The sequence below is a fragment of the Primulina eburnea genome, chromosome 3 (assembly GCF_022965805.1).
Source record: "Primulina eburnea isolate SZY01 chromosome 3, ASM2296580v1, whole genome shotgun sequence".
Lineage (NCBI taxonomy): Eukaryota > Viridiplantae > Streptophyta > Magnoliopsida > Lamiales > Gesneriaceae > Primulina > Primulina eburnea.
This window is the reverse complement of record NC_133103.1, coordinates 476,579-503,957: the sequence shown is the minus strand read 5'-3', so window position 1 is coordinate 503,957 and position 27,379 is coordinate 476,579. Positions and strand designations below refer to the sequence as shown.

At 38.4% G+C, this 27,379-nt stretch overlaps 3 protein-coding genes and 1 pseudogene across 4 annotated transcripts; 2 read left to right on the top strand and 2 right to left on the bottom strand.

Moving 5' to 3' along the window:
- Positions 1 to 139: 139 nt before the first annotated feature.
- On the top strand, positions 140 to 3,777 carry LOC140825024 (uncharacterized). Its single transcript, XM_073186491.1, has 2 exons — positions 140 to 2,874; positions 3,267 to 3,777. Exons 1-2 carry the CDS (start codon positions 243 to 245, stop codon positions 3,716 to 3,718), a joined length of 3,084 nt encoding a protein of 1,027 aa, XP_073042592.1. The 5' UTR covers positions 140 to 242; the 3' UTR covers positions 3,719 to 3,777.
- A 31-nt stretch (positions 3,778 to 3,808) lies between these two features.
- LOC140825025 (early nodulin-93-like) lies at positions 3,809 to 4,755 on the bottom strand. Its single transcript, XM_073186492.1, has 4 exons — positions 4,571 to 4,755; positions 4,352 to 4,413; positions 4,151 to 4,226; positions 3,809 to 4,049 (listed from the first exon to the last, which is right to left on the bottom strand). Exons 1-4 carry the CDS (start codon positions 4,623 to 4,625, stop codon positions 3,964 to 3,966), a joined length of 279 nt encoding a protein of 92 aa, XP_073042593.1. The 5' UTR covers positions 4,626 to 4,755; the 3' UTR covers positions 3,809 to 3,963.
- A 1,706-nt stretch (positions 4,756 to 6,461) lies between these two features.
- LOC140828603 (pentatricopeptide repeat-containing protein At4g17616-like) lies at positions 6,462 to 8,502 on the top strand (annotated as a pseudogene).
- A 631-nt stretch (positions 8,503 to 9,133) lies between these two features.
- LOC140827951 (serine/threonine-protein kinase Aurora-1) lies at positions 9,134 to 12,220 on the bottom strand. 2 transcript variants are annotated; one of them, XM_073190915.1, is made up of 9 exons: positions 12,077 to 12,220; positions 11,125 to 11,241; positions 10,589 to 10,735; positions 10,420 to 10,515; positions 10,121 to 10,216; positions 9,936 to 10,032; positions 9,640 to 9,757; positions 9,493 to 9,565; positions 9,134 to 9,396 (listed from the first exon to the last, which is right to left on the bottom strand). In XM_073190915.1, exons 1-9 carry the CDS (start codon positions 12,107 to 12,109, stop codon positions 9,295 to 9,297), a joined length of 879 nt encoding a protein of 292 aa, XP_073047016.1. In that variant the 5' UTR covers positions 12,110 to 12,220; the 3' UTR covers positions 9,134 to 9,294. The 2 variants fall into 2 exon arrangements, with proteins under 2 accessions (XP_073047016.1, XP_073047017.1); XM_073190916.1 differs by lacking the exon at positions 11,125 to 11,241 and having other exon boundaries at positions 12,077 to 12,215.
- Between the last annotated feature and the right edge of the window lie 15,159 nt (positions 12,221 to 27,379).

Below are 27,379 nucleotides of genomic sequence, written 5' to 3'. Positions count from 1 at the left end.
AAATTTTGTTATTTATCATAATCTCTGTATTTGATTTGACCATATAATCTCGTTACAATTAGTTAGTTTCCCTTTATATAATTTATTATTTATTTTTAAAAAATTTGAACAAAGTTGTACTTCCTATAATTCTATCGACAGAATTTATAAACCTCAATGTGATAATTCCTTCCAACTTCATCGCACCAGGCAAAACATAGGTTCTTCACCTCCGCCACCTCCCGCGGTGCCGCTGCCATCAAATGGCGATTCCACCCTCCGCCGGATCTAAAACTCCATTCTCATTTATCTTCCTCATCCTCTCCTCTGTACCCTTTCTCGTAATATCACAGTTCTCGCCGGCGGAAAGAGCCGTCCTCCTAAACCTGAAGCAAGAATTCGGCAACCCCGAAATCCTTCAGGCATGGAACTCCACGTCCTCCCCCTGCGAATGGCCTGAGATTCAGTGCTCCCCTGGCGGCTCCATAACTGGAATAATCCTTGAGAACTACGACCTCGTCGGATACATCCCCGATTCCATCTCTAAGCTCCAAAACCTCACTCTTCTCAATCTCGCTTACAATTTGCTCCCGGGAAATTTCCCGACAGCTGTTTTAAACTGCTCGAAGCTTCAACATCTGGACCTCTCTCAGAACAATCTTGTTGGTAATATTCCGGAGGATATCGACGGGCTCAGATTTCTTGAGTATCTCGATCTCAGCTCCAACAACTTCACCGGAGATATTCCTCCGGAGATAGGGAATTTACATGAGCTTAAAGTATTGAATTTGCATATGAATCTGTTCAATGGGAGTTTCCCGAAGGAAATATCGAATTTGATGAACCTTGAAGTTCTGAGATGGGCTTATAATGACTTCTTGCCAGCGGTGATACCGCCGGAGTTCGGGAAGTTGACGAAAATAGAGTATATTTGGATGAAAGAAACGAATATCTACGGCCAAATTCCAGAAAGTTTCAGGAATTTGTCAAGTTTGAAGCATTTGGATTTGTCTATGAATCAATTGGAAGGCGATATTCCCGGTGGGTTGTTCTTGCTGAAAAATCTGACCTATCTTTACTTGTATAATAACATATTTTCAGGTTCCGTTCCTCAAGTGATCGAATCCTTGAGTATGGTTGAGCTTGATCTTTCTGGAAATAACCTGACTGGAAGGATCCCAGAAGATTTTGGGAAGCTGGAAAAATTGGAGATTTTGAATTTATTCGCAAATAAATTCTACGGAGACGTGCCTTCAAGCATCGGCATATTGCCAAGCTTGCGAATTTTTCGGGTTTTCAAGAATACTTTAAGCGGGATATTACCACCTGAAATGGGTATGCACTCAAATCTCGAAGCTTTCGAGGTTAGCGATAATTTTTTCACCGGAGAGTTGCCGGAAAACTTGTGTGCCGGCGGTTCTTTATTTGGTGTGGTTGTTTTTCACAACAATTTAACCGGAGAGATTCCAAAATCACTTGGAAATTGTCACTCTCTGCGCACGGTGCAGTTGTATGGGAATAACTTTACAGGTGAGATTCCATTAGAGCTTTATACTTTGCAAAACATGACTGAAATCATGCTGAGTGATAACTCGTTTTCCGGGGGGATCCCGACTTGGGTAGCGGGAAATTTGACTCGGTTGGAGATCAGTAACAACAAGTTTTCCGGCGGAATTCCTGCCAAAATTTCGACTTGGGAAAGTTTGATCGTGTTTGATGCGGGTAACAATATGTTTTCGGGGCCGATTCCGGTGGAATTAACCAGTCTCAGTCAACTTACAACTCTGAAATTTGATGGAAATTTACTTTCTGGTGAACTGCCACGTGAGATCATCTCGTGGAAATCTTTAACTACGTTGGATCTTTCTAGAAACCAACTTTCCGGTCCAATTCCCTCCAGTTTGGGTTCTTTACCTGACCTTCTTGATCTAGACTTGTCCGGCAATGAATTTTCGGGTGAAATTCCGCCTCAATTAGGCAATTTGAAGCTCACGTCTCTTAACGTGTCTTCGAACCAACTAACCGGTGTCATCCCGCGTGAATTTGATAACATGGCTTATGGAAACAGTTTCTTGAACAACCCGAATCTCTGTGCCTCCAATCCAATCTCCAATCTTCCCAAATGTTACGCCAAAATCCAAGAAACCAAGAAACTGTCTTCAAGATTTCTTGCTGTGGTTCTAGTTCTGGCTGTGATCCTTTTCTTGATCACCATTTTGATGACCATGTTCTTGGTTAGAGACTACAGAAGAAAGAAGCTCAAACATGATCTTGCTACGTGGAAACTAACCTCATTCCAGAGGTTGTATTTCTCTGAAATCAATATTCTTTCAAACTTGACGGAAAGCAATATGATTGGAAGTGGTGGATCAGGGAAAGTGTACAAAGTTTCGGTTGATCGAGGAGGTGAATGTGTTGCTGTAAAGAGGATTTGGAGTGGCAGAAAGTTGAATCATCTACTGGAGAAAGAATTTTTGGCTGAGATTCAAATTCTTGGCTCAGTGCGCCATTCGAATATCGTGAAGCTCTTGTGTTGCATCTCTAGTGATGATTCGAAACTTCTGGTGTATGAGTACTTGGAGAACCAGAGTCTCGATAGATGCCTACATGGGAAGAAACGGAAAGGCTCATCTCTCAACACTTCTGTTCACAACGTTGCCTTGGATTGGCCAGCAAGGTTAAGAATTGCCATTGGAGCTGCACAGGGCCTTGCATACATGCATCACGACTGCACACCACCGATTATTCATCGTGATGTGAAATCGAGCAACATTTTGTTGGATTCTGATTTCAAGGCAAAAATTGCTGATTTCGGGCTTGCCAAGAATTTGATCAAGAGAGACCAGCCTAACACCATGTCTGCCGTTGCTGGTTCATTTGGTTACATTGCCCCAGGTAATAAATAATGTTACACAGTGTTTGAAACCAACTTTGCCCCCTCTCTAGCTGTCTATGTGGTCAAGCATGCGATTTGGCTGCAATAAAATCAATACGATTAGAGTCCCACTGTAACTATTAGCTATAGTTTTGGTACAGTACCTCAGCCTTACTATTAATGTCACATTCAAGATCACGCATTTGCTTCCGATGACTCGCAATATAGTGCCATTTTTGGGGTCTCATGTAGATGACTGTGGCACAACAATAGAAACGTTTATCTTTGGCTACGATATTCTGAGTTTTGTTGTTTGTATCAGCTATAGTATTCTTTATGGACAGTCAAGCATTTAATCATAGACGAGACACACCTTATGTTCCATCTAACTATATGTCATTACTTTTTGCAGAGTATGCCTATACAACCAGAGTAAACGAGAAGGCTGATGTATATAGCTTTGGCGTCGTGCTGTTGGAACTGGTGACCGGGCGAGAACCTAACTGTGGGGAGGAGCACTCAAGCCTGGCCGAATGGGCGTGGAGGCACTATGGAGAAGAAAAGCCGATTACTGATGCTTTAGATAGGGAGATTCAAGAAGAACACTACTTGGAAGATATGACAACTGTTTATAAAGTGGGGCTCATTTGCACCAGTGCATTGCCTAGAAACAGGCCTTCAATGAAAGAGGTCGTTCAGATTCTCCATCGGTGTAGATCTCTGGAGGTTTATGACGGAACAAAGACAGGAAAAGAATATGATGCGGCACCCCTTCTTCAAGATGACAAATATCTAAGGAGCTATAGGTGTAATTCGAAGAAGCTGATGGATTTAAGCGACAAAAGTTTGGCGAGCCTCGTGTAATACCAAAAATGCCACGTGGATTGTAATAGTAGTGTGTTTTTTAGGATTTAGATGTATATTTAGAGTTTTTACAGTAATAAACGTATGAAATACTCGAGAAATCCTGTAAGTAAGGTCTTCCCGGAGTTAAATTACAAGGAAAAAAGGCAACAATTACAGCCACTAATTAGCAAGAAAAAGAAAACAATTGAATAGATCAAAACTGCATTAGAATCTATCTCCAAAGCACCAATATGTGCATCTTCTCATGGCTTCCTATCGTATCGAGCATTCTTTTTTGCTCCATGGAGGATGGTTTTGTCAGCAGTAATGAAGAAAGCAGCAATGGATGCTGTAATTCATCCAAAAGAATCGAAAAATAATAATAATGCACAAACGAATAATACTGGACAAGAACATGTTCAACAAATAATTTTTTGCATACAAATGTACCTCCAGAGATGATGAGAGCTTGACCAGTATAATTTATGCTTGCCTTGGCCCAGGGAATGGTACGAACTGCAGCCAACTGCAGAAAAAATGTCAACATTTCTTAAAAGCGTGTAATTTTTAATATTGAAATCTACATGCTGTGTGAGATACTAGTTTGTTAGGTCATTCTAGCTCCCATTATATTAAAAAAAATTTACTTACTGTGGGTATAGCAGTGGCTACACATGTAATGAGAGCTGCCTTGAATCCAGCCTGCCAACCAGCTGCAAATTTGTGCCAAACGAACATTCACATCCATGAATTGTCTTGTTATAGAATTCTTGGCAAGAAATCAATTTCGGTGCGAAAATATTAAATTTTAAAACTTCATACATTATAAATGTACAAAATTGAATCAAACAAAACAAAATGTATTTGTACCTTGAATGCAATTTTCGGCTGTTATAATCTTGGCTTCTTTGCTCGAGGATGTCATGCTTGTTTTTGTTTTCTTTCCTCAAATAATTTCAGGTTCTTGAACAGAAATTGATCAGAGAATAATAATTAGCATATAAAATAAGTGGAAAGCTCAGCAAAAGACATGGAGATGGTAAATTAATGGATGGTGTTAAGTGTTGGAAAGAACACAAATCTCTCCCTATCATAGATACCTTTAACTCAACCAAACTTCACTCACTCCCCTGATTTTTATTTGGGCCAAATTTTCTATAGCATGGAGAAATAATTTTTTCAAAATTTTAATTTGGTTCTTGTACGATTAACTTGCAATTGAAGCATGTTTAATGTTTGCACAAGTAAGTTATACATATGTTAAAATAATTTAATTTAATTAAAATGGACATCAAATACATGAAAACAGTTTCAAGAAATCCAGATAAATTATTTATAAACAAATCAATCATAGTTAGTGAAAAAAACGAAGAAGGAGAATACTTTGGTTATATATATATATATATATATATATATATATATATATATATATATATATATATATATATATATATTTAAAAAGATACTTTAATATAGACAAAAACTTATGTGAGACAGGTGTCGTATTTTGAGAGGAGTGGATTTCATGTGAGATTGTCTCACGGATCTTAATCTGTGAGACGGGTCAACCCTACAGATATTCACAATAAAAAGTAATATTCTTAGCAAAAAAGTAATACTTTTTCATGGATGACCCAAATAAGAGATCCGCCTTACAACTACGACCCGTGAGACCGTCTCACACAAGTTTTTGTCTTTTGAGAGACGGATCTCTTATTTGAGTCATCCATGAAAAATTATTATTTTTTATGCTAAAAATATTACTTTTATTGTGAATGTCGGTCATCGTCTCACAGACAAATACTTGTGATACCAAGAATTTCTATAATTATTTTCAGTGATATAAGAAAAAATTTTAAATATAATATAACAATTATTGAATATTTCTAAATAAATTAAAAATTGATTTTTATAAAAAAAAAAAAAAACATAAACCGTCGCTAATAGCGACGGTTTTTCAGAAATTGTCGCCGATCTAAACAAGGTCGGCGACGGTAAATCCGTCGCAAGACCATTTCCGGCAGACCATTTCCGGCAAATCCGTCGCTAGTAGCGACGTTTCAGGCCCTCTCACCCGCCGACCTTTTCCGGCAGACCATTTCCGCCCGACCGCCGGCCACCACCGCCACTGTCGCCGTCGCGAAGGGGAAGGGCAAATTCGTCTTTTCATCAAAAAATTCAAAATAATCCTACACTTAAAAATCTTACCAACATAATATTATTTTACACCATATATTACAATCCTATCACAATCATTTTCTTTATCATTTACGTACTAATCATTAGTTTACTCTATCCTTCAACCAAACGTAGCCTTAATTTTCTCCTGTTATGAGAACGAACTTCACAGTGAAAATGGGAGTTGGGGATTATTGAAAACAGTACAGCATGCCCAGAATGAACTTGGGGTTTGAGGAATCTGCTGATGGGTAGTAAAGCTTTATGAAAGGAGATATCTGGAAGGGACCTGCTAAAATCGCAGCTTTTGGTTCCACTTCCTGCAGGTTCTTTTTTTTTTTAGTTTTTGAAAATCAAAATTCCTGTACTTGTTTATGTTTGAGGAATATAAAGAAAGTTTACATCCTGAGGAAGAAATTTTTTTATGGTTTATCGGTGATCTGGAGAGTTATTTTTTTCTGAGATTGAAATTGCTCTCCATGTGTTTGAATCGGTGCTCATGTTACGTTTGCTGTGTGAGAGTCTGCATATGAACTTCAGAATATTGATGGTTAAATGATGTTAGCAGAAAATCATGCTACTAATGGAGCAAGGGAAGCTCGATTTGGATGAAGTTATTGTAATGAATATGTAGTGTGACATTTTTTGGCTTAATTTATGATTCGAACATCAATCAGAGTTAACCATAGGGGATTCCTGAGTTTGATATTTGGTGGAAAATTTGCATTTAGCCGTGATATTAGGAGTTTTCAGCTGTTGGACGGATGTGATAAACTATACCCTTTTCTCCATATTTATCTGTTATTGGTGCAAAGCCAGGAAACTACTGTCAAAGGGATCATCTCGCTCCATTTTTATGCGAAAGGTTTTCCCTGCCAAACTCTTGTGTCGAATCTCATGAGTGGATTGTCTTATTCGGCTGACTCTAAATGACTTCGTAGAGCTTTTGATTTAATTCTTTCTGTTTCGACATAGAAGACAATGTCCCTGCAGCCTGACTTGACTACGAAGTTCGTGATTTCTTTGACAAGGGCTCAAATTCCTGCTCAAGCCTCGAGCAATCTTAGATTGAGGTTAGAGAAAAAAAAATCTTCCATCACTTGGTGCATTGCAAATAGTCTTTCTACATTTAGTGAAGATGCAGATTTGAACTCTTTTAGCAGCAAATTTTTTTTGGCGAAATCTGTGATTGTTTTCAGAAGTTAAATTCAAACAAATCAGCTCAAACAGAGTTGACAAAGCCCAGCGTGACCATTTCTAACCTCATTCTTGATGCTTGTGTGAGGTTTGGATCGCCTTAAAAGGATCAGCAGATTATTGAGCTGATGCCAAAAATAGGAGTTGTTGCGGATTCTCAGACTGTTATTATTATTGCCCGGATCCATGATATGACTGGCATGAGAGACGAGTTAAATTGAAGAATTATATTGATTCAGTTCCAGTCACTTTGAGCCTCCAATATCGGCAGTTTTATGACTGTCTGCTGAGCTTGAATTTTAAATTCAATGACACTGATGCTGCCTTTGCTCTCTTGCTGGACATTGTGGATGTTGCAAGTCAAATCCGATTCGAAGCGGTGAGAGAGCACTACATAAGTTATGTGCCGTCTCAATTGGATCGGACAATATCCAAAAGGGGGGAAGACTTAAGTTTGTAACCGTTCAAGTAAACATGGATTCTGTTTGTCAAGTAGATGGCAAACAAGAGTTTATCATGCATAAGAATGAAAAATTTGTTCTCAGCAATAAAGGGTCGGCTATGCTCAAAGCTTATCATTCGGATTCAGGATATGTTTGTTTCATCTGAAAACAACACTTTCTGCTCAAATATGATCCATTCTCGTATTCATTTGGGATGGCTTGAGACAGCTCATGATATTTTAGAGGACTTGGAATCTGAAAATTATCCTGCATGCAAAGATTCACATACTTCACTTTTGGTAGCTTATTACCATGAAAACATGTTCAAAGAAGCAGGACTAGCAAGGCAAATCAGGAGGATTCCACCCTGATATAAATGTTTCTGATACAATGCTCTTCTCCTCAGATATTTCTAGCAAGTCTGAAGAAACCAGGACTTCATATTTGAAAGAGCTCACTTCGTTCTGCAGTCAGATTTAGCAGAATCCATCACCCATACTATTAGAGAGTGGAGGATCGATGGTTTTCCCAATGGTGTATGAGTATAATTCTTCTATCTACTTCTGTACAATGGCCAAAATGATAGGAGATGCCATAATGACATACCGTAAACTGCAAGAGAAGAACATCCAGCCCACCACAGCAACTTTTTCTATATGATTTGTGGATATTCTTCGTTGGGAATGTATCGCGAACTTAAAATTTTATGTGGTGATATCCAGAAGAGCATGTCGAATCAGAATACAGTACATAACAGAGATCTGTACGAGCTATTGTTAAATTTTATTCAGGGAGGCTAATTCGAAAGGCTAATGGAGGTAATAGGATTTATGTGGAAGAATAGCATGTACCTAGATAAGTGGAACTATAAAACAGAGTTCTTGGCGTTGGAATCTTTATTGGAAATTAACTATGCCTGATACTAGAAATGAGACTCAAAGCCGGAGGATTGAGCATGTTTAGGCATTTAGAAAAGAGTTATGATACATGTACATCAATATATGTACATCAATTTTTATAGGGATGAAATGAGACTCAAAGCCGGAGGTTTGAGTATGTTCAGGCATTTAGCGTTATTCTTTAGAAAATAATGGGTTGGCATGAATTGAAATCCACAGGATTATCACTGAATTTATAGCCAGCCATCGCTGGCTATTTGATTAATCGTAATGAGCATTTGATGTATGGGACTCGTGTTTTTTTGCAGCCAATAATTACCATAAGCATCTAATTTTCAAATGAAAAAGGCAATTGAGATTTAATGTGCAATTTTTTTCCAAAATGCAAACTTCACCACCCTCAGAGTCAATTAATCACCACCGTCTTAATTCGTTTTGCGCATCTTAAATCACCTCAGAGTCAATCTCTTGTTGGGGCAAGGCTGTCGTCTTTGACCTATCTCAACCGAGATGCTCATCACTTCGGCCGATAAATTTAATCAAGTTCATGACACGGAAAAATAAAAGGTTAGCCCAAAACTAATTACGAGTCATTTTATATTTTACATTTCTGTCAGTTGTTTCCTAGAGTGCGTTTTGTTGGTGCAATTGAATTTTTAGTGATAGATGGATAGACGGAATTATTCACTATTTAATTAAAATATAACACCAGAAAATAAGAATTTAGAATTATGATGATGAATCATCAGTTCAATCAATTTAAGGATGCACCGATATTACAGATCAATTTTACAAAGATAATAACAGGTCAAGGTCAGGTTTTGGGGGACGTAAATTTCGGACGATTGCAAGAAAACAGTAGACGCCAAAAATTGATTCAACTTCTGTAGACGCCTGATGGATCAGCATTTTGCACAATCCATGGATGCTCAAGTAGCTTGTGCAGAGGCAGACGCTGTGAAGATTCCTTGACGAGCATCTGTTGTCGACACAATTCAAAAGCAAATACGGACTTAGAGCAAAGATCCACACTTTAAAACAGAACATGTGAGAGAGCACAAGTAATCTAACGTACCTGACTTATGAGCTCTTTGGCCAATGATGAGATAATAGGCTTGGGGGGGAATTTAAATTCCACCTGGATAATCCTGCACGTTACATATCCAAAATGTAACACTAAGACTAATGTATTTTCAGCATTGTGAATTCGCAAAGCATTTACCTTTTATACGTATCTGAATGTTTTTTCTCTTCGAAAGGGGGCACCCCATACAGAAATTCGTAGCAAAGGACACCAAGACTCCAAATGTCCACACTTGCGTCATGCTCCACAGTCTCCACTGTAGAAACAAATAATGTACAGGATTAACCATCAAACTGGAAATTCATATTTTGTCAAAGAAAAAAAACATGTTCATCCACTTAATAACTTAAATGTGCAACATATTAGTCCGAAAATTATGCCACCAATCCTGAATCATGCACCAATAACACATTCTTATTAGGAAAAGCATATACCCATCTCGGGCGGAAGATAATCCAGAGTTCCACACATAGTCCGCCTTCGATTGAATGTGTGCACAGACCAACCAAAATCTGCAATTTTGAGCTCACCCTGACGGACAACACCAAAGAGTGAGAAAAGGAGGCAGCAGCACTTTCTGATAAATTAGAGAAGAAAATAAACCAAAACCAAAAATTACCTGTGCCCCAACCAAAAGATTTTCTGGTTTAATGTCTCGATGAATCACGTGTTTTCCATGACAGTATATTAGCGCACGAGCTAATGAAGCAACATACTGCTCATAGCGTCCAACAAACATATGAAAACCATTACACATCTTGTCAGATCATAGCTAAAATGTGCACTGAGGAAACTAAATAATTCCTACCAAGGTCATGATTGAAAATCAAGACAAGTATTAAAATTCAAGCTGTTCGACTAAGGTATAAGGTGTAGAATAGAAATAGAAAGGCTGAAGCACTGATAGAGAGGACTCACCGTAGCAGCACGTCTTTCACTAAAATATTTGCACTTCTGCAGCTCTTTGTAGAGTTCTCCCTTGGCAGCGTATTCCAGAATCAAATAAACTCGTTTCTGTGGATAACTGATTGTCATCAACTCGTGAACAGATTTTATTTAATGTACAAAATAAAAAAAGCTGTCATACCTGGTCATAAAAATAACCATAGAGTCGCAATATGTTTGGATGTCGAAGATGGCTCTGTATTTCAACTTCACGGCGAAGCTGATGCTCGACCTGAGACTGTTTCAGCTGGCTCTTAAATAGCACCTTCAGTGCAACTATATGATTGCTCTGCTTTTAAGAAAAAAAAAGGTTAGTTTCATTTCTACAAGAAATATTCAAAAATTATTCACCAAATTTCCTTTTTCTTTTACTACACAATACCATTCCTAAAAAAATGAAGTTAATTTCCACTGTTTATGCGTTACCTAATTTGTTTTCATTTTTCGAAAAGCTCATGACCAGCTCCGGTAGTGAAAAGTTGCTATTTAAATCCCCCAAACTAAAAATGTTGCTTAGTCAATAAATCATATGATTGTACTTGAAATGTTTAATGTCTAGTACCACTCAAAATCAAGAAAAAGTGAGATGTTTGTCACATTAAATGTTAGAGATAAATGGAAGTCATCCATCAGTGTTCAATGGAAGAGAAAGCTCCCTGGTTTGAGTAGTAGACTCACCCTCTTTTCCCTAGCTAGATATACATGCCCAAACTTTCCTCTACCAAGAGGCTTTCCTATGTCGAAATCATTGATAGTCCACCTTATTTCCTCTGCTGTTGTGCTCTCTGATGAAGCCTAGAGCGAAATGGAGAGCATAATCATATACTCAAGTACATCTACAATCAGTGCACAGATATAGGGAATGCAGCTGGTACAAGCATATTCTCATATAGGTGTCAAGTTTATCATACTAGAAAACCAAATTTATAACGTAGAGTCCTTAGTTTAAGCACGTGAAGAAAAACTAATATGAAAGTAATTAATCATCACAATTGCACTTGACGGCAAACAAAAACTCCAACTCACAACAATGAATTCCTTTGTGCAATATAAGCTCTGAGGGTCCACATTCAATCCCTAAAACGCATGGCGATCCGAGTCATTTATCTCACATAGATCTACCCAGCATAGACAAGCAATTTTCACATATGGTACACAAATACATTGTAATAAATGTACATGCCAGATCCCCAGCCAAACCTCCGTTTCTCACAACAATCACGCAGCAATATGGAATTGCGAACTCATAATCTTTAGTTTCTTTATTTCTTTTGTTTTTCTTGCATGAAACAAAATAAGATGAACCGAAGCCAAAAAGAATAGCTTAACCAACTAAAAACGGCTAATCCTCGTTCTCTATTCTTTCCTGTCAAATTAATCCTTATATTCCAAGAACGTCACAAAAATGTCCACGAAAAACACCGAGACATCCTAGAACCGAAGCCAAAATTTTCTCAAACAGAAGAGAGCAAAATTAAGAAAGGATTCCAATTCTATCACAGAAAAGACGAGAAATCGCAAAATCCTCGCTACTTCTTCGTAAACAAAATTTCAAGAGAAGGAAAACGAAAACAAAAAGACAAAATCTCCAAGCAAATTCCTGAAAAAGGAACGGAATTGGCTCTATTACCTTGTGTTCTTGCTGAGACTCGTCGATCGCCATTTCACACGCACTCACAACGCTCAGAATGTGAGAGAGAATTCGGGGAAGGCGAACGGTGCAACGCTGATTTTGATTTGAAATTTAAGGGATAGTAGAAAGAAGGTATTATTTGTCTATTTATTTAATTATTTATAATTAGAATTTATGCAACGGTCATATTGCGCAAGTGGAAGGTTTTGCTTTTCAACAGCGAAACGAGTTCAAGGGATGAGAGCGTCGTACAATTTTGTCCGTAGTTCAACGAATATCTTATTTATTATGCGATATTCATTAAAAAAAAAGTAATTTTTTCAGAATAAAATATATCTTAATTATACACAAGCATTAATTTTGACTTGAAGACCTTCAAAAGAAAAAAGTTCATAATAAAAAATGACAAAGTAATAATATTATCGAAATACTAATAATGACTGAAACATTAAATATTTCAATTTGATAAACGACATAAAATTATTTACCAGAAAGCCGGGCGGCATCCTAAACTATAATTCGCACTTAACTTTACATTTTACAATATCAAAGCTAAAACTTCCGGTGCCAAACGCAATCCTATGCAAAATTTTGAGAGGAAAAATGTGGTATAACTATGTTGATAAAATACCGGGCAAGAAACCATGCAACGGCGAATGCAAACATGAGGCAAAACAATACTAGAACTGCAACATACCAAGCCTGAAGAGCGATGGGGAATAAATTCATTGAATCCGAGTCTCTTTAATCCATACTTGGGGACACATCATACTTGGGGACACATCCTCCACTGCCACAAATGAATAGTTCTGTGAGTATGAGCTACCACGAAAGAAGCTTTGGCTCGGTACAAACAGATTCAAAAGAGAGATAATGATCATGAAATCTTTACGATAAAAGATAATTTTATTATAAGTAACTTGTGACCTAATCATATTCAAAAAACCCTAATTTCATTACACCTTGTCCATTTCAGCATACAAAATACTAAGGTGTGAATTTTAGACCAATGGACTGTGACCGTTATCAAAATTAGTAGTTCGTATTAGTTTAAGTTACATGATAGTGTACATAACTAAGAAAAAATTACAATTTTATTTATATAAGTTGGCTTGAATTTTAGTTTTGTAATTTGACAATATTTTATTTTCATACATCAAGATTTTTTTGGGGTCAATTTGTTAGCCATAAGCCAATAAATCTCAAACCTTGTTTATTTGATATTGATGATCTCTTATATAGCTCATATAACGAGAATAAACATATATTACACATAATAAAATAAATCTAACCAAAAATGAAAGAATAATAAGTCAAAACGATACTCAACATTTAAAATTTTGAGGGAAAAAGTTTATTGTTTCGCTCTATATTTGCTTATATAGATTTTATTGTGTATAATATAAATTTTATCATCGTCATATGATCTATGTAGAAGAGAAGAGAAGTATCAAATAAATAATATTTGATAGATTTAGTGACTTTGGGAAAAAACAAAAAAAAATACAAATATTTGATGAAAATAAAATATTGAAAAGTTATAGCACTAAAATCCTAGATATACCAATTTGCTGGACCAAATTGCAACTTTCCCCGTATTAACTATATTCTCAATTATCGGGTCGGGTACCGTCAGGTTCGGGTTCATCATGTCGAGTATTGACTAGTTTTTTGGGGATAAATAAATGCGTTCAAACCCTATGTAAACATTATACTTTCCATATAACCCCCTGAATTTGTTTAATATCCTTAATGATCCTCGCGTATTTGAAATACTAGTAAAAGATGCACATGCATTGCATGTGCTATTATTATTTTTAATTTGATCAAATAATACTAAATAATTAATACGAAATTATTTTCGATTTAAAAAAGTTGTTCGATTTAAAAGGAAAGTTTTATTTTGATTTTTTTCTATTTAAAATATATAGTGACTTGAAAATATTTAAGGAATTAATCTTGTTGGTGTCCTCAAAGTTAGTTATTCTAAGATCCTCACACTTAATATAATAGTATAGATTAATTCATATGTCCCCGATCACAATCTTGTATTTGCACACTCGGAAGATGTCAGTGTTTCTTGTATTTTACCAATTTTGTTGCACCAACTTCCAAAAATACCCGTCAATTATTCGATCAGTGTGATCTTAGAGCCTTCGCAAGAGAGAGTAAAAACACAAATTGTAAAGTGGAATGGTGGTTTACAAAGGAGAATGCTTACGCCATGATTGGAGAAGGAAAGCACACAGTGATGTCGATGAGGCTTCGATTGCAAGGGTAGAGGATTATTTGTGACCTAATTTAAGAGTTTTGAAGGGGAATGGAAATCGTCGGTGACAGATTTTAATTGATTCAAGAGGGAATGTGTAAAGACAATTGGAAAAAATCTAATAAAAGTTTAATTGTTTTTTTTAAAGAAAAAAATAATGTTCTGATTGAAAGTAGTGTTTATTCAATATAATTTACCGTCTGTTTCTTCCTTTCCGTTTTTCCTGCTTTGAAGACCTCCTCCATATCAATATGGCTCAGTATCCTTTTGTTGTGCCATGATCAAAAGATACGAGATAATGCTTCTAGAACTGAGCCACTGAATTTACTTTGGCGTGCTGGACTGGTTAAACTTGGAAGGGTTCTAAGAACCATAAGCAAACATTTCCCCAACCTCCCGATTTGATGTTTTGGCTGGAATGAGCACTACTGATAAATGGGCTGGTTTTGTTCCGACATGAAAAGGAGGAGGAGAATTTTTAGAGCAGAATGTAAATCTATTCAAATATGATTTGCTGTATAATCTTATGCGACTCGAAAGTTGGCAAAGGCTTGCCAATTTATATGATGAGGTAAAGCTCATGACTTTCTTCTTTCCTGACAACTTAAAAGGCAATAGGAGGGAGGTCAAGCGTTCCAAGCTTGATAATATCAAAAGTTTATGGTACTTTATCTTGCAGGAGGTGGACTTGCTGCTTAATTATGGCAGTAAGCAAATAAATGTTGTTGGTTGGAGGAGAAATTCTAATTTACCTCAGAGAGTTGAGGCAAGTCGAAGAAGGTGTTTATTGATGACATTGGCTTTGGCGAAGACAGCAAGTCAACAGGTTTTATTCCCTTTCTAACACTGGCTATTTTTAGATTGCGATGATAAGAACCTCATGCTGGCTGGCTATATTTTTGGTAGAATATTCTCTGCAGATGTTGTGCTGTTGGATTATGGATTTTGTTGATTTTTGAGCTGATCCCTGTAATTACCATGTTGTACAACTCTTCTTCATTGCTTGCTGCTGTTTTATTGCTATCAGGGGGAGATACATGAGTCATTGGCATTAGTGTACCATGGTGGACTTCAGAACGATTCTATGATCAAGGATCGATAATACCCTAAAAAGGCACACCATAGAAGATATTTTGCGAGAATGCTCCAAGTCAGTTCGAAAATGCCTTGAAGCACAAGTATATTTCATCCTCTTGAATCCTGATATCTCTAATGTTTTCTTTCCATAATCTGATCATGCTACCCATCTATTAAAAATTTTGCAGGGAAGATTGGTCTCATGCAATTTATGTGGGGAAACTTTGAACTTGGGTACTCTCATAAAATAGTGTTCTCATATTACATCAAGGCTATTGCTTTAAATCCATCAGCTGTAGATCCATTCTACAGGATTCACCACGGCTGAAGTTACTCTGCAAAGGTGGGAAGCGAGATGTAGAGGTCTTAAAGGTTCTAATCTAGTACACTTGATGTGATGATTTTTCTGAGGTCTGTAGACGCCTTTACTTCTCCTATAACTTTAAAGGTTAGGTTACTTTCTTCCAAATTATTTAACTCAATTCATTCTCATCCCTTGAGGTTTATATCATTTTCAATATTCACGAGAACTGAAATTTTCGTGCTTTGGTACTGAATTGATTCTTGATTGGTTGTTTCCAACTCAGCTCCAAAGTCAAGATTAGATGATTCTTCTGTTGACAAAAAAAATTGGAACATTCAAACGGTAAAATCAAAGCACAAACTTTCAGATCAAAACCCACTATTCTTTTATTGATTTTTATACAGTTGAATAGTTGATTGATGTCTTTTCCTACTATTCTCAGTTTCTCACTGCAGATATGTTCCACTATGTTGAGTATTCTTTCCAAAAATGGAAGATGAAAGCAACGTATGTACATTTGGTTAAGCAATTTCAACGGTGGGATTTGGGAGTCTGGGACTTTTCAAAGTCTGATTCTAGTTTTCACCAGTATCGGTTGGCTCTCAGAGGGTACCGGAGATGAATCTGATGTGTCTTTCATCGAGCAGCAGTAAGACTGAATGGTCACTCTCTCTCATAGAATGAGCCTTCTTTGAGAAGCATCATCCACCGCTATCTATGCTAGAAATTAATTTTAATTTTTATTTTTTAAAAAAGATAGCTTCCTCTGGCAGCCTTTAACAGAACTTAAGAGACGCCAGAATTTTCATCTGAGAACTAACTCCAAGTTAGTTAAGTTGAATTCGTGAATATCGGATAACGTGGAGCTAACTTCTCTTTTCGCCCAAATTTCATCGTTCCACGAAACGGTGAAACTTTCAAGAAAACTTGATCCCCAACTTGAAATTCTAAAGGTCTACGTCTTTTATTTGCGTAGCTAGCTTGACGATCCTGAGATGCTTTCATTCTTTTTCTAATCAAATTTATCTTTTCATTCATTTCTTCAACGAACTCAGGTTGTGCCAATGGTTTTTCTCCAACTTCATTCCAACATACGGGCGATCGACACCTTCTACCATACAAAGCTTCGAATGGTGCCATCCCAATAGTTGTTTGAAAACTATTATTGTAGGAGAATTCAACCAAGGGTAAAGATTCTTGCCAGTTTCCACCAAAATCCATAACCACGGATCGTAACATATCTTCCAAAGTCTGTATAGTCCTCTCTGTCTGACCATCTGTTTGGGGATGATAAGCTGTACTCATTGCCAACTTAGTACCCAAAGCATTTTGAAGACTACTCCAAAACTTAGAAGCAAATCTAGGATCTCGGTCAGATACAATAGATACTGGAACTCCATGCAATCGAATAACATTATCCACATATAATCGTGCCATTTTATTATAAGCATAAGTACGATCGTATGGAATAAAGTGTGCTGATTTGGACAATCTGTCGACTATCACCCAGATTGCATCATAACCTCTGTTTGATCTGGGCAAGTGAGTCACGAAATCCATTGCAATATGTTCACAGTTCCATTGTGGTATTTCTAAACTCTGTAACATACCTCCAGGTTTCATTCTCTCGGCTTTAACCTGCTGGCATGTCAAACATTTCGCTACAAATTCTGAAATGTCTCTTTTCATCGCATCCCACCAGAAATATGGCTTCAGTATGTGGTACATTCTATGAGTACCAGGATGGACACTATGACGGCTACAATGTGCCTCTTGAAGCAATGCTTCTCTCAATCCTGTGACATTTGGTACCACCAATGTGTTATTCATTCGTAAACAACCATCTGATGAAATATTGTATTTATCTGGGTTACCAGACAAAACCAGATCTTTCGATTTCTGAACCTGTGAATCATTCTTTTGAGCTTTCTTGATCTTCGAAATAATCTTCGGCTCAAATTGTAAAGCAGATACAATAAAATGATTGCCTTTCGGCTGAAAATTCCAACCAGAAGTACATAAATCATCATAATTCTGCCAGACATGGATAGATGCTATCATAACATCCTGATACTTCCGGCTTAATGCATCTGCAACTTGATTCATTTTTCCTGGCCGATACTGTATTTCACAGTCAAAATCTTTCAACAAATCTAACCATCGTCTTTGCCTCATATTCAGTTCTGATTGAGTAAACAGATATTTCAAACTCTTATGATCTGAGTAGATAATAAACTGCTCACCGTATAGATAATGTCGCCAAACTTTTAAAGCAAAAACAATGGCTGCCAGTTCAAGATCATGAACTGGATATCGGGATTCGTGTGTTTTCAATTGCCTTGAAGCATAGGCAATAACTTTTCTATGTTGCATTAAAACACATCCCAAACCTCTTGATGATGCATCAGTACAAACCACAAATCCACCTGATCCAGATGGCAATGCCAACACTGGTGCTGTTGTCAGCTTCTCTTTCAATGTAAGAAAACTATTCTCACATTCATCTGACCAAATAAACCTTGCATCTTTCTTCGTCAGTTGAGTAATAGGTCGGACAATCTGCGAAAATCCTTCAATGAATCGTCTGTAATAACCAGCCAATCCCATAAAACTTCGAATCTCTGGTATATTGGTTGGTCTAGCCCAATTCAGGACTGCTTCAACTTTACTCGGATCTACAGATATACCTTGGGCTGATATCACGTGACCCAAAAATATCACGCTCTCCATCCAAAATTCACACTTCGACAACTTAGCATACAACTGAGAATCTCGAAGTGTTTTAAGAACCAATCGTAAATGCTCTTTATGTTCCCGTTTTGATCTCGAATACACCAGTATAACATCAATAAAGACAATCACAAATTTATCCAGAAAATTTCTGAATACTCTATTCATCAAATCCATAAACACTGCTGGTGCATTTGTTAAACCAAATGGCATTACTAGAAATTCATAATGCCCATATCTAGTTCTAAAAGCTGTTTTAGGAACATCTTCTTCTCTAACCCGAAGTTGATGGTATCCTGATCGAAGATCAATCTTCGAATAAACAGAATTTCCTTGAAGCTGATCAAACAAGTCATCAATTCTAGGCAGAGAATATTTATTTTTAACAGTAACTCGATTGAGCTGCCTATAATCAATGCACATTCTCATGGAACCATCTTTCTTCTTTACGAACAGTACAAGTGCTCCCCAGGGTGACATACTAGGGCGTATATAACCTTTTTCGAGTAAATCCTGTAACTGTTCTTTCAATTCTTTTAGTTCTGCAGGAGCCATTCTGTACGGCGCTCTAGAGATTGGCGCAGTACCCGACATCAATTCGATGCTAAAATCAATTTCTCTCTGCGGTGGAAAGCCTGGTATTTCTTCAGGAAAGACATCAGGAAATTCTTTCGCTACTGGGATATCAGATAATTTCAGTTCTTTCTTGGTAGCATCCACAGCATAAACCATATATCCCTCATTTCCTAAAGATAATAATCTAAACATTTCCATCGCTGAGACTAACGGTATCTTAGCATGTGATCCTCGACCATAAAAATTCCATTTCATCAACCCTATGCACCAATTGTTCTATCTTTGCATCAGTTCTAGCGGCTACCTCTACAGCAGGACGCCCACGCCTACTTTGAGGAACTCTATCATTTCCTCCAATATTCAGTGCCCCAGACTCCTGAGCCACTTCTTTTCCTTTCCCTTTATGAAGAACCTAAAGGGGGGGTGAATAGGTTCTTTTAGGCCCTTTAGCGTTTTTAAAACGAGTTTGCAAAAATTGCAAGCGGAAGACTTGAGGGACAATCACAAATAAAATGAATGCGTAAAGTAAGTGCGTAAAATAAGTGCGTAGTAAAGTAAATGCGTAAAGTAAAGAGGGATAGAGATGTTTATGGAAGTTCGACGAAGAATCGTCTACGTCTCCCCTTCTCGATGAGGATCGAGGTATCACTATATCGACTTGGCTTTAGGAGCTCCAAGCTAGCTTTTACAACCACGCCTCGATGCGTCTACTTGGCCTTGAGGGCTCCAAGGATAGCCACGAACTTTACAACCCACTCGAGAGTATTACTTTCACTCTTTTTCTACAACTCTTTTGATATTACAACTCTTTTAATCAGCGCACACAAGAGATAGTAGAAAGCTTTGTAAGAGACAAGAGAGTGGAGTGGGATATTTGAAAATGCATCCTCAAAGGCCTATTTATACTAGTCTTGGACGCCAAGGTTCGGATCTTCTGTTTATGCTTCGGAACGTCCGATGTGATTGAAATCAATTTCCGTAATTTTGGGATGACTTCGGATCGTCCGTTCTTGACTTCGTAGGGTCCGAACATGTGCTTCGGAGGGACCGATCAAACTTCGTTGCTTCCGAACAGTTCTTTCAGACCGTCTATGCACAGCTTCGGAAGGTCCGAACTCCAGTTCGTACCGTCCGAACATTCCCGCGTTTCCGGAGATTTGAAATCTTCAACACTTCGTAGCGTCCGAAATGTCCTTCGTAGCGTCCGAAATCTTACTCGATCAATCAGTCATATCAATTTGTCTCCGCATTGAAGTGATTTGATTGCTTGTGTTCGGAACGTCCGATCACGTCTTCGGAACGTCCGAACGCTCTCCTCGCAGCTTCCGAACAGCTTCTATTTTGCTTCTGAATTGCACAATTTCGGACCGTCCGAACCGAATGTCGGATCTTCCGAACGTAACCTGTTCTTAATTTCCTGCATGCCTCAATATAAAACATTAGTACATTTTTAATCCAAGTTTTGGTATCATCAAAACAAAAACTTTGGGATATGTTACAGCATTAAAAACATTAATCTCATCCTCGAGATTTGTATGCGTTTAAGGCGTAACAATCTCCCCCTTTTTGATGATCACAAAACTTGGTTAAAAATGGAGATAACAATAATCAACATAATCGAAATGGTTATTAAATAACTCCCCCTTAATCAAATAACAAGTCTAAGAGGTTGAATTAAGGCGAATTTAATAACCAATTAATAGCAATTTTAACCAAATAAATTCTCCCCCTTTTTGTGATAAGCAAAAAGACATAAGCATAAAGAGAGACAAATAAACAGGTAAAATATCCACTAATAAATGCAAGTCTTTTATACAATGATGCATAAAGATAAAATAAACAAAAATAACAAAAAACATAATCTAAGAATCCGCATCCCGCGACTCTCTATGTCTCCTCATCTCAGCCTCGATGGAATCCAGACGCGAAGAAGTCTCGGTATGATGGCGCTCTAAGGTAGACTCTAAAAGAGAAAAACGAGTGTCGAAACGAGTCTCCAATCGCTCGAGATACTCGAAAATCCGATCGTAGGGTCCAGAGGGAGCAGGCGGAGTGAAGCCATGAGGAAGGTCATCCATGGTCATCAAAGGAGTGCTAATAGGGTCGGGAACACGCTGATGGGATGTAGAGGGAATATCAACCGAAGGGGTAGGAGTGGTACCCGTAGTAGGGGGACCAGCGGGAAATCCTCTCGTCTGAACGTGAGGAGGAAGGAGACCGAAGGGAACATGAAAGTGTTCGGTCGGACGATAGGACGCAAAGATGCGATCTTTGTCGATGACCCAAGAGGATAAGACGGGATTCCAAGAGAGTCCCATCTTAACAACAGTATCATGGTCGATAGTCTCGCGAGGAGAAATAGATAAGGATTCTTCATCTGTAAAGTCAATGCCCAGATGGGCTAGAATCCGGTTAATGAACCGGCCAAATGGAAAAGAGACGCGAGTAGAAGAAGCCGCGTACTCCATGGCGTACATAAGAAAACGGGGAAGGTTAAAAGGACGCTGGGAGACTAAATAATAGAGAATGTACAGATCGAGATATTTGCAAGTGGAGAGGTCTCCACTGCGAGGAACAATAGAAGAAGTGATGAGCTTCAGAACAAGCTGAAGCTGAGGAGGAAGGTCCTTCGCATGAGGACGGTCATCGGCAGGAGTAGGCGGACGACCGAAGATGGTGGTCAAGGCAGTAACTCGATCAAAAGTGGGGTCATTCTCAGTCCAAGACTGAGAAAAGAACTCACTCGGTCCGTCTCGAGGAAGATCGAACCAAGTGGAGAGGTCGGCGGTAGAAAAAGAAATGAACCGACCCTGAACAATGGTAACAACACGAGTGTCATCACCACCAAGAACTAAAGAAAAGTTCGCATAGAACTGATGTATGAGAGAGGGGTAGATGAGATCGGGTACGGAAGGTAGAAAGAAGTTTCCCCAACGTTGAGACTCAATAAGAGTAATCAACGTAAAGAAATTTGCACGAAGATAATCGGTGTGAAAGGTACGACCAGGCAGAATGTTACGGGTTTCGAATTCAGGTGGGGTAGGACGAGGATTGGGTGGTTGGGTAAGATCATGATGAAAGGCACCGTGACGAGGGCGAACATTTCGGCCAGCTACGTTACGGCGCGGAGGCATAGTGAGTAGTGAGTGTTTTGTGTGGGGAAAGAAAGAAGGAGTGAATGAGCAAATAAATCAGAGGATCCGAACGCCTATTTATAGGCCATGTTCGGACGGTCCGAACATGAGTTCGGAAGGTCCGGAATTTGAACGGAACGGTTATCTGGCAGTCCGTTCGGACGATCCGATTCACAATCGGACAATCCGATCATAGAACGGAGGCTACGAAGCGTAAACGGAGGGTCCGGAGTCTGACAATCAGGCATGGGAAGGCGCGAACATTAAATGACATCGGAAGGAGGTTCGGACGATCCGATATTTGTTCGGATGGTCCGAAGAGGGAATCGGAGGTTCTGGAACCTATGGTCATGTTCGGACGATCCGAACACGTTCGGTGGATCCGAGGTGAAACGGAGCATCCGAATAGGAGCGGTGATTCCGAAGTAGCCAAGATGATGAACACCTAAAATTTAAAATATTTAGCACATAAATGAATGTTGAGCCATAATTATGGATAAATACAATTAATTTGTATTATCCGACATTATAATGCTCACATTAATAATACTCCCCCTCAATTTAACAAATATGTACGAGAGTATTCGACTAGTGTTTACAACTCAATCATGCCAAGTTCACCACGCAAACGAGTAAAAGTAGATTCATCTAGTGGTTTTGTAAAAATATCAGCAATTTGATTCTTGGTGTCAACATAGTGAAGTTCAACATCATTTTGCTCAATGTGATCACGAATGAAATGATGTCGAATGTCAATATGTTTAGTACGAGAATGTTGAACTGGATTCTTTGTTAGACATATGGTGCTTGTATTATCACAAAAGATTGGAATTTTTGAAAAAGTAACACCATAGTCGAGTAATTGATACTTCATCCAAAGAATTTGTGCACAACAACTACCGGCAGCCATATACTCGGCCTCGGTCGTTGAAAGTGCAACACAGTTTTGCTTTTTAGAAAACCATGACACCAAGCAATTTCCCAAAAAGAAACAAGTTCCACTAGTGCTCTTTCTATCCACCTTATATCCTCCAAAGTCGGCATCACAGTAAGCTTTTAAATCGAAAAATGAGTTCTTAGAATACCATAATCCGAGGTTTGGAGTATTTGAAAGATATTTGAAAATGCGTTTTAAGGCGAATAAGTGTGATTCCTTTGGACATGATTGAAATCGTGCACACAAGCAAACACTAAACATAATGTCAGGTCTACTAGCAGTCGCATAGAGTAGGGAGCCAATCATGCTACGAAATAACTTTTGGTCAACAGGTTTACCTCCCTCATCTTTGTCGAGTCTGACTGTCGTGCTCATAGGTGTGGATGAGGCTTTGGAAGACTCCATCCCAAACTTTTTTAGCATCTCCTTGATGTACTTTCCTTGGTTGACAAAGAAACCATCCTTGCATTGCTTGATTTGGAGACCAAGGAAGTAGTTGAGCTCGCCCATCATGCTCATCTCAAAGTGATCCTGCATAAGCTTAGAAAAATCTCTACACAAGTGTTCATTAGTAGCACCAAAAATAATATCATCTACATATATTTGTACTATCAGCAAATCATTATTTTTAGTCAAGGTAAATAAGGTAATATCAACTTTACCCCTACAAAAACCATTAGACAACAAAAAGGTAGATAATTTCTCATACCAAGCTCTAGGAGCTTGTTTCAAACCATACAAAGCCTTATCAAGTTTATACACATAATCAGATAAGTGCACATCTTCAAAACCAACAGGTTGCTCAACATACACTTCTTCTTTCAAATCACCATTAAGAAAAGCACTTTTAACATCCATTTGAAACAATTTAAAGTCTCTAGAGCAAGCAAAAGCAAGTAGCATGCGAATGGATTCTAGTCTAGCAACAGGGGCATAAGTCTCATCATAATCAATTCCCTCTTCTTGACTATATCCTTTAGCTACTAGCCTAGCTTTATTTCTAGTGATTGTACCATGCTCATCTAACTTGTTCCTAAATACCCATTTAGTTCCTATGACAGGTCTATCAGTGGGTCTAGGTACAAGATTCCAAACTTTATTCCTTCTAAATTCATTTAGTTCATCTTGCATAGCAATAATCCAAGAATCATCAAGTAAAGCTTCTTCTATGTTCTTAGGCTCTATGTGAGAAAGAAAAGCAAGATAATTGCACATATTAGAAGAGCGAGTAGATACTCCCTTCGATGGGCTACCAATGATGAGGTCCATGGGATGATCCTTGTGTGTAGTCCACTCCTTCGGAAGAGGTGCGTCCTCTTGATCTTTAGGAACATCATCTAGGCTTGTGGACTCCAACTTTTCGCCAAGGATATCTTTGTCCGATTTAGCATCGAACTTACCCAGGTTGTCCTTACCATTGTTGTGGATGAAGCATTTTGATCCAAAAGCGCGGAAGTAAGAAATGTTAGGCTTTCTCCCTCTCCATAGTTCGTATGGAGTTTTCTTGAGAATTGGCCTTATTGATACGCGATTGATGATGTAACAAGCAGAACTCATTGCTTCAGCCCAAAAATATTTTGGTAGAGAATGCTCACATAGCATGGTCCTTGCAATCTCTACTAGGGTCCTATTCTTCCTCTCAACGACACCGTTTTGTTGAGGAGTTCTAGGACAAGAAAAGTTGTGACCAATGCCTTTGCTTTGACAAAAAATTGAAAAATTTTCATTTTGAAATTCCGTTCCGTGGTCACTACGGATTTGTTTGATCAAAAGATTTTTCTCATTTTCAACCTTTTTGACAAAAATTTTGAAATGATCAAAGGCATCATTTTTGTGGGCTAAAAACAATGTCCAAGTAAAACGTGAAAAATCATCTACAATGACAAAAGCATAAGATTTTCCTCCTAGACTAGTTGTCCTCGAGGGACCACATAAATCTAGGTGAAGTAATTCAAGGGGCATAGAAGTGGATACAAAATTTTTATTTTTGAAAGATTCCTTTGTGTGTTTACCAAGTTGACAAGCATCACAAAAAGAATCTAATTTTAAATTCAGCTTTGGCATTCCGGAAACTAGGTCAAGTTTTAAAAGTTTTTCTATGGTGCTCATCCCAACATGACCAAGTCGTCTATGCCAAAGAATGTTGTCATCAACATTTAATGTTACAAGGCTTTTTATTTTTGAAAAAAATGAAATCTTTAAATCGACCTTGTAAACATTTTCACTTCTATAACCTTTGAAACTAATGGTTTTGTCAGTTGTGAGTGATACAGTGCAATCGTGTGGTGTGAATTTGACTTCATAACCCCTATCGCACAATTGACTAATGCTTAGGAGGTTATGTTTAAGCCCTTTCACAAGAAGTACATCATCAATAATAGTAGAGTTAGATATACCGATTGAGCCGATGCCTTCTATGATCCCTTTGCTGTTGTCTCCGAAGGTCACCGATCCCTTTTCTTTTGGTCGAATGGATTGTAGCAGCTTCTTTTCTCCCGTCATGTGTCGAGAGCATCCACTGTCAAGATACCAAGTGCTCGATGACTTGTCTCCCCTTTGTCCCTACAAGGTTGAGATACAGTTTGATAGTTGGTACCCGTTTCTTTGGGTCCTTTGGGGTTAGTAGTAGTTGGGGATTTGGGGATCCATTTCCAATAACTATTCTTGTTGTGTTGGTGTCTAAGTTTCTTGCATTTAGGTCTTATGTGGCCTATCTTACAACAGTAAGTGCATGTTGGTGGTGTTCTTGGTTTTGCCTTTGCGATAAGACTAGCGAAGTTGACTGATTTCTTTTCATATCCTAGACCTCCTTTGTCGAAGTTACACCTTTGCATGCTCAAGAGGTTTTCTAGTTTACCGCTACTCACATTGAACTTGTTGAAGGCTTTCTCTAAGTCTCTTAGGTTTGTTTTGATCTTAGTGTTGTCATGCATCCTAGCTTCTAGTTCAGTTTTAAGTTGCTTATTCTCATTTCTAAGTGACTTAGCCTTATTGTACATACTAGTGTACGCGGAGAGTAATTCATCGTAAGAGGGTACCTCGTCGTCATCCGAGTCGGTCAGATGATCTTCCTTCGCCATGAAGCATAGGGTAGACTCCTCTTCGTTGTCGCTGTCGCTCCACGTGGCTAGAAGGGCCTTTTTCTTGTCTTTGCCGGCCTTCTTCTTGGAGGGACACTCGTTTGCATAGTGACCCTTTTGTTGACAGTTGTAGCAGGTCACTTCCTTCTCAAACTTTTTGTCTTTCTTGTTGAAGTTGGAACTCCGCATGAATCTTTTGAACTTTCTAGTGAGGAGTGCCATTTCTTCATCGTCGCTATCTTCAAGTTGACTGGTCAAGGCGATCCCTTTCGCCTTTACTTTGTCGTCATCTTTCTTTGTCTCCTTCCGGGTAGATACTTCAAGTTCATGGGTTTTTAGGGTCCCATGAAGTTGATCAAGGTCGTAGGATGCAGCATCTCCCTTGTTGGATTCAATGATAGCCGTGCGCTTTGCATCCCATTCCGCCGGTAATGCTCGAAGGGCTCTCCTCCACACTTGTTTAGTTGGGTAGTTCTCACCAAGTTGGGCAAGCTCATTGATGATTTGGGTGAGCCGCCGGAACATGGTGTCGATATCCTCCTTGGGTTCCATCTCAAAGGTCTCGTACTTGAGTTGGAGAAGGTCTATCTTCGTTTCTTTGACTTGATTGGTTCCCTCGTGGCAAATCTCCAATTTGTCCCAAATCTCTTTGGCGGAGGTACAAGCCGAGATTCGGTTGTATTCATTCATATCTAGAGAACAATGAAGAATATTCATAGCTTTAGCATTTTGAGAGATAAGTTTCATATCGTCCTTGGTGAAGTCATCCATTCCCTTAGGAATTTCCTTATTATCCACCGTTTTCATGGGGATATAGGGACCTTTCACCGTTATTTTCCAAAGGTCGTAATCGACGGATTGGATGTATAGAGATATTCTATTTTTCCAATATCCGTAATTAGTACCATTGAAAAGAGGGGGACGATTTGTGGATTGTCCTTGGGCATACTCGCTTGCTAGATTGGCCATTTAAAAGATTTTGAAAAACCTTGCTCTGATACCACTTGAAGAACCTAAAGGGGGGGTGAATAGGTTCTTTTAGGCCCTTTAGCGTTTTTAAAACGAGTTTGCAAAAATTGCAAGCGGAAGACTTGAGGGACAATCACAAATAAAATGAATGCGTAAAGTAAGTGCGTAAAATAAGTGCGTAGTAAAGTAAATGCGTAAAGTAAAGAGGGATAGAGATGTTTATG

Bases quoted from the DNA above. Each gene is read 5' to 3' on its own strand.
- LOC140825024 (XM_073186491.1), top strand. From the start codon at position 243: ATGGCGATTCCACCCTCCGCCGGATCTAAAACTCCATTCTCATTTATC. The intron at 2,875-3,266 runs GTAATAAATAAT...TACTTTTTGCAG, and splicing joins ATTTGGTTACATTGCCCCAG to AGTATGCCTATACAACCAGA.
- LOC140825025 (XM_073186492.1), bottom strand. From the start codon at position 4,625: ATGACATCCTCGAGCAAAGAAGCCAAGATTATAACAGCCGAAAATTGC. The intron at 4,414-4,570 runs GTACAAATACAT...ACAAATTTGCAG, and splicing joins AGCCGAAAATTGCATTCAAG to CTGGTTGGCAGGCTGGATTC. The intron at 4,227-4,351 runs GTAAGTAAATTT...TTTTTTCTGCAG, and splicing joins TAGCCACTGCTATACCCACA to TTGGCTGCAGTTCGTACCAT.
- LOC140827951 (XM_073190915.1), bottom strand. From the start codon at position 12,109: ATGGCGATCGACGAGTCTCAGCAAGAACACAAG. The intron at 10,736-11,124 runs GTGAGTCTACTA...TCTTAAAAGCAG, and splicing joins ATCTAGCTAGGGAAAAGAGG to AGCAATCATATAGTTGCACT. The intron at 9,397-9,492 runs GTACGTTAGATT...TGTCGACAACAG, and splicing joins CCAAAGAGCTCATAAGTCAG to ATGCTCGTCAAGGAATCTTC.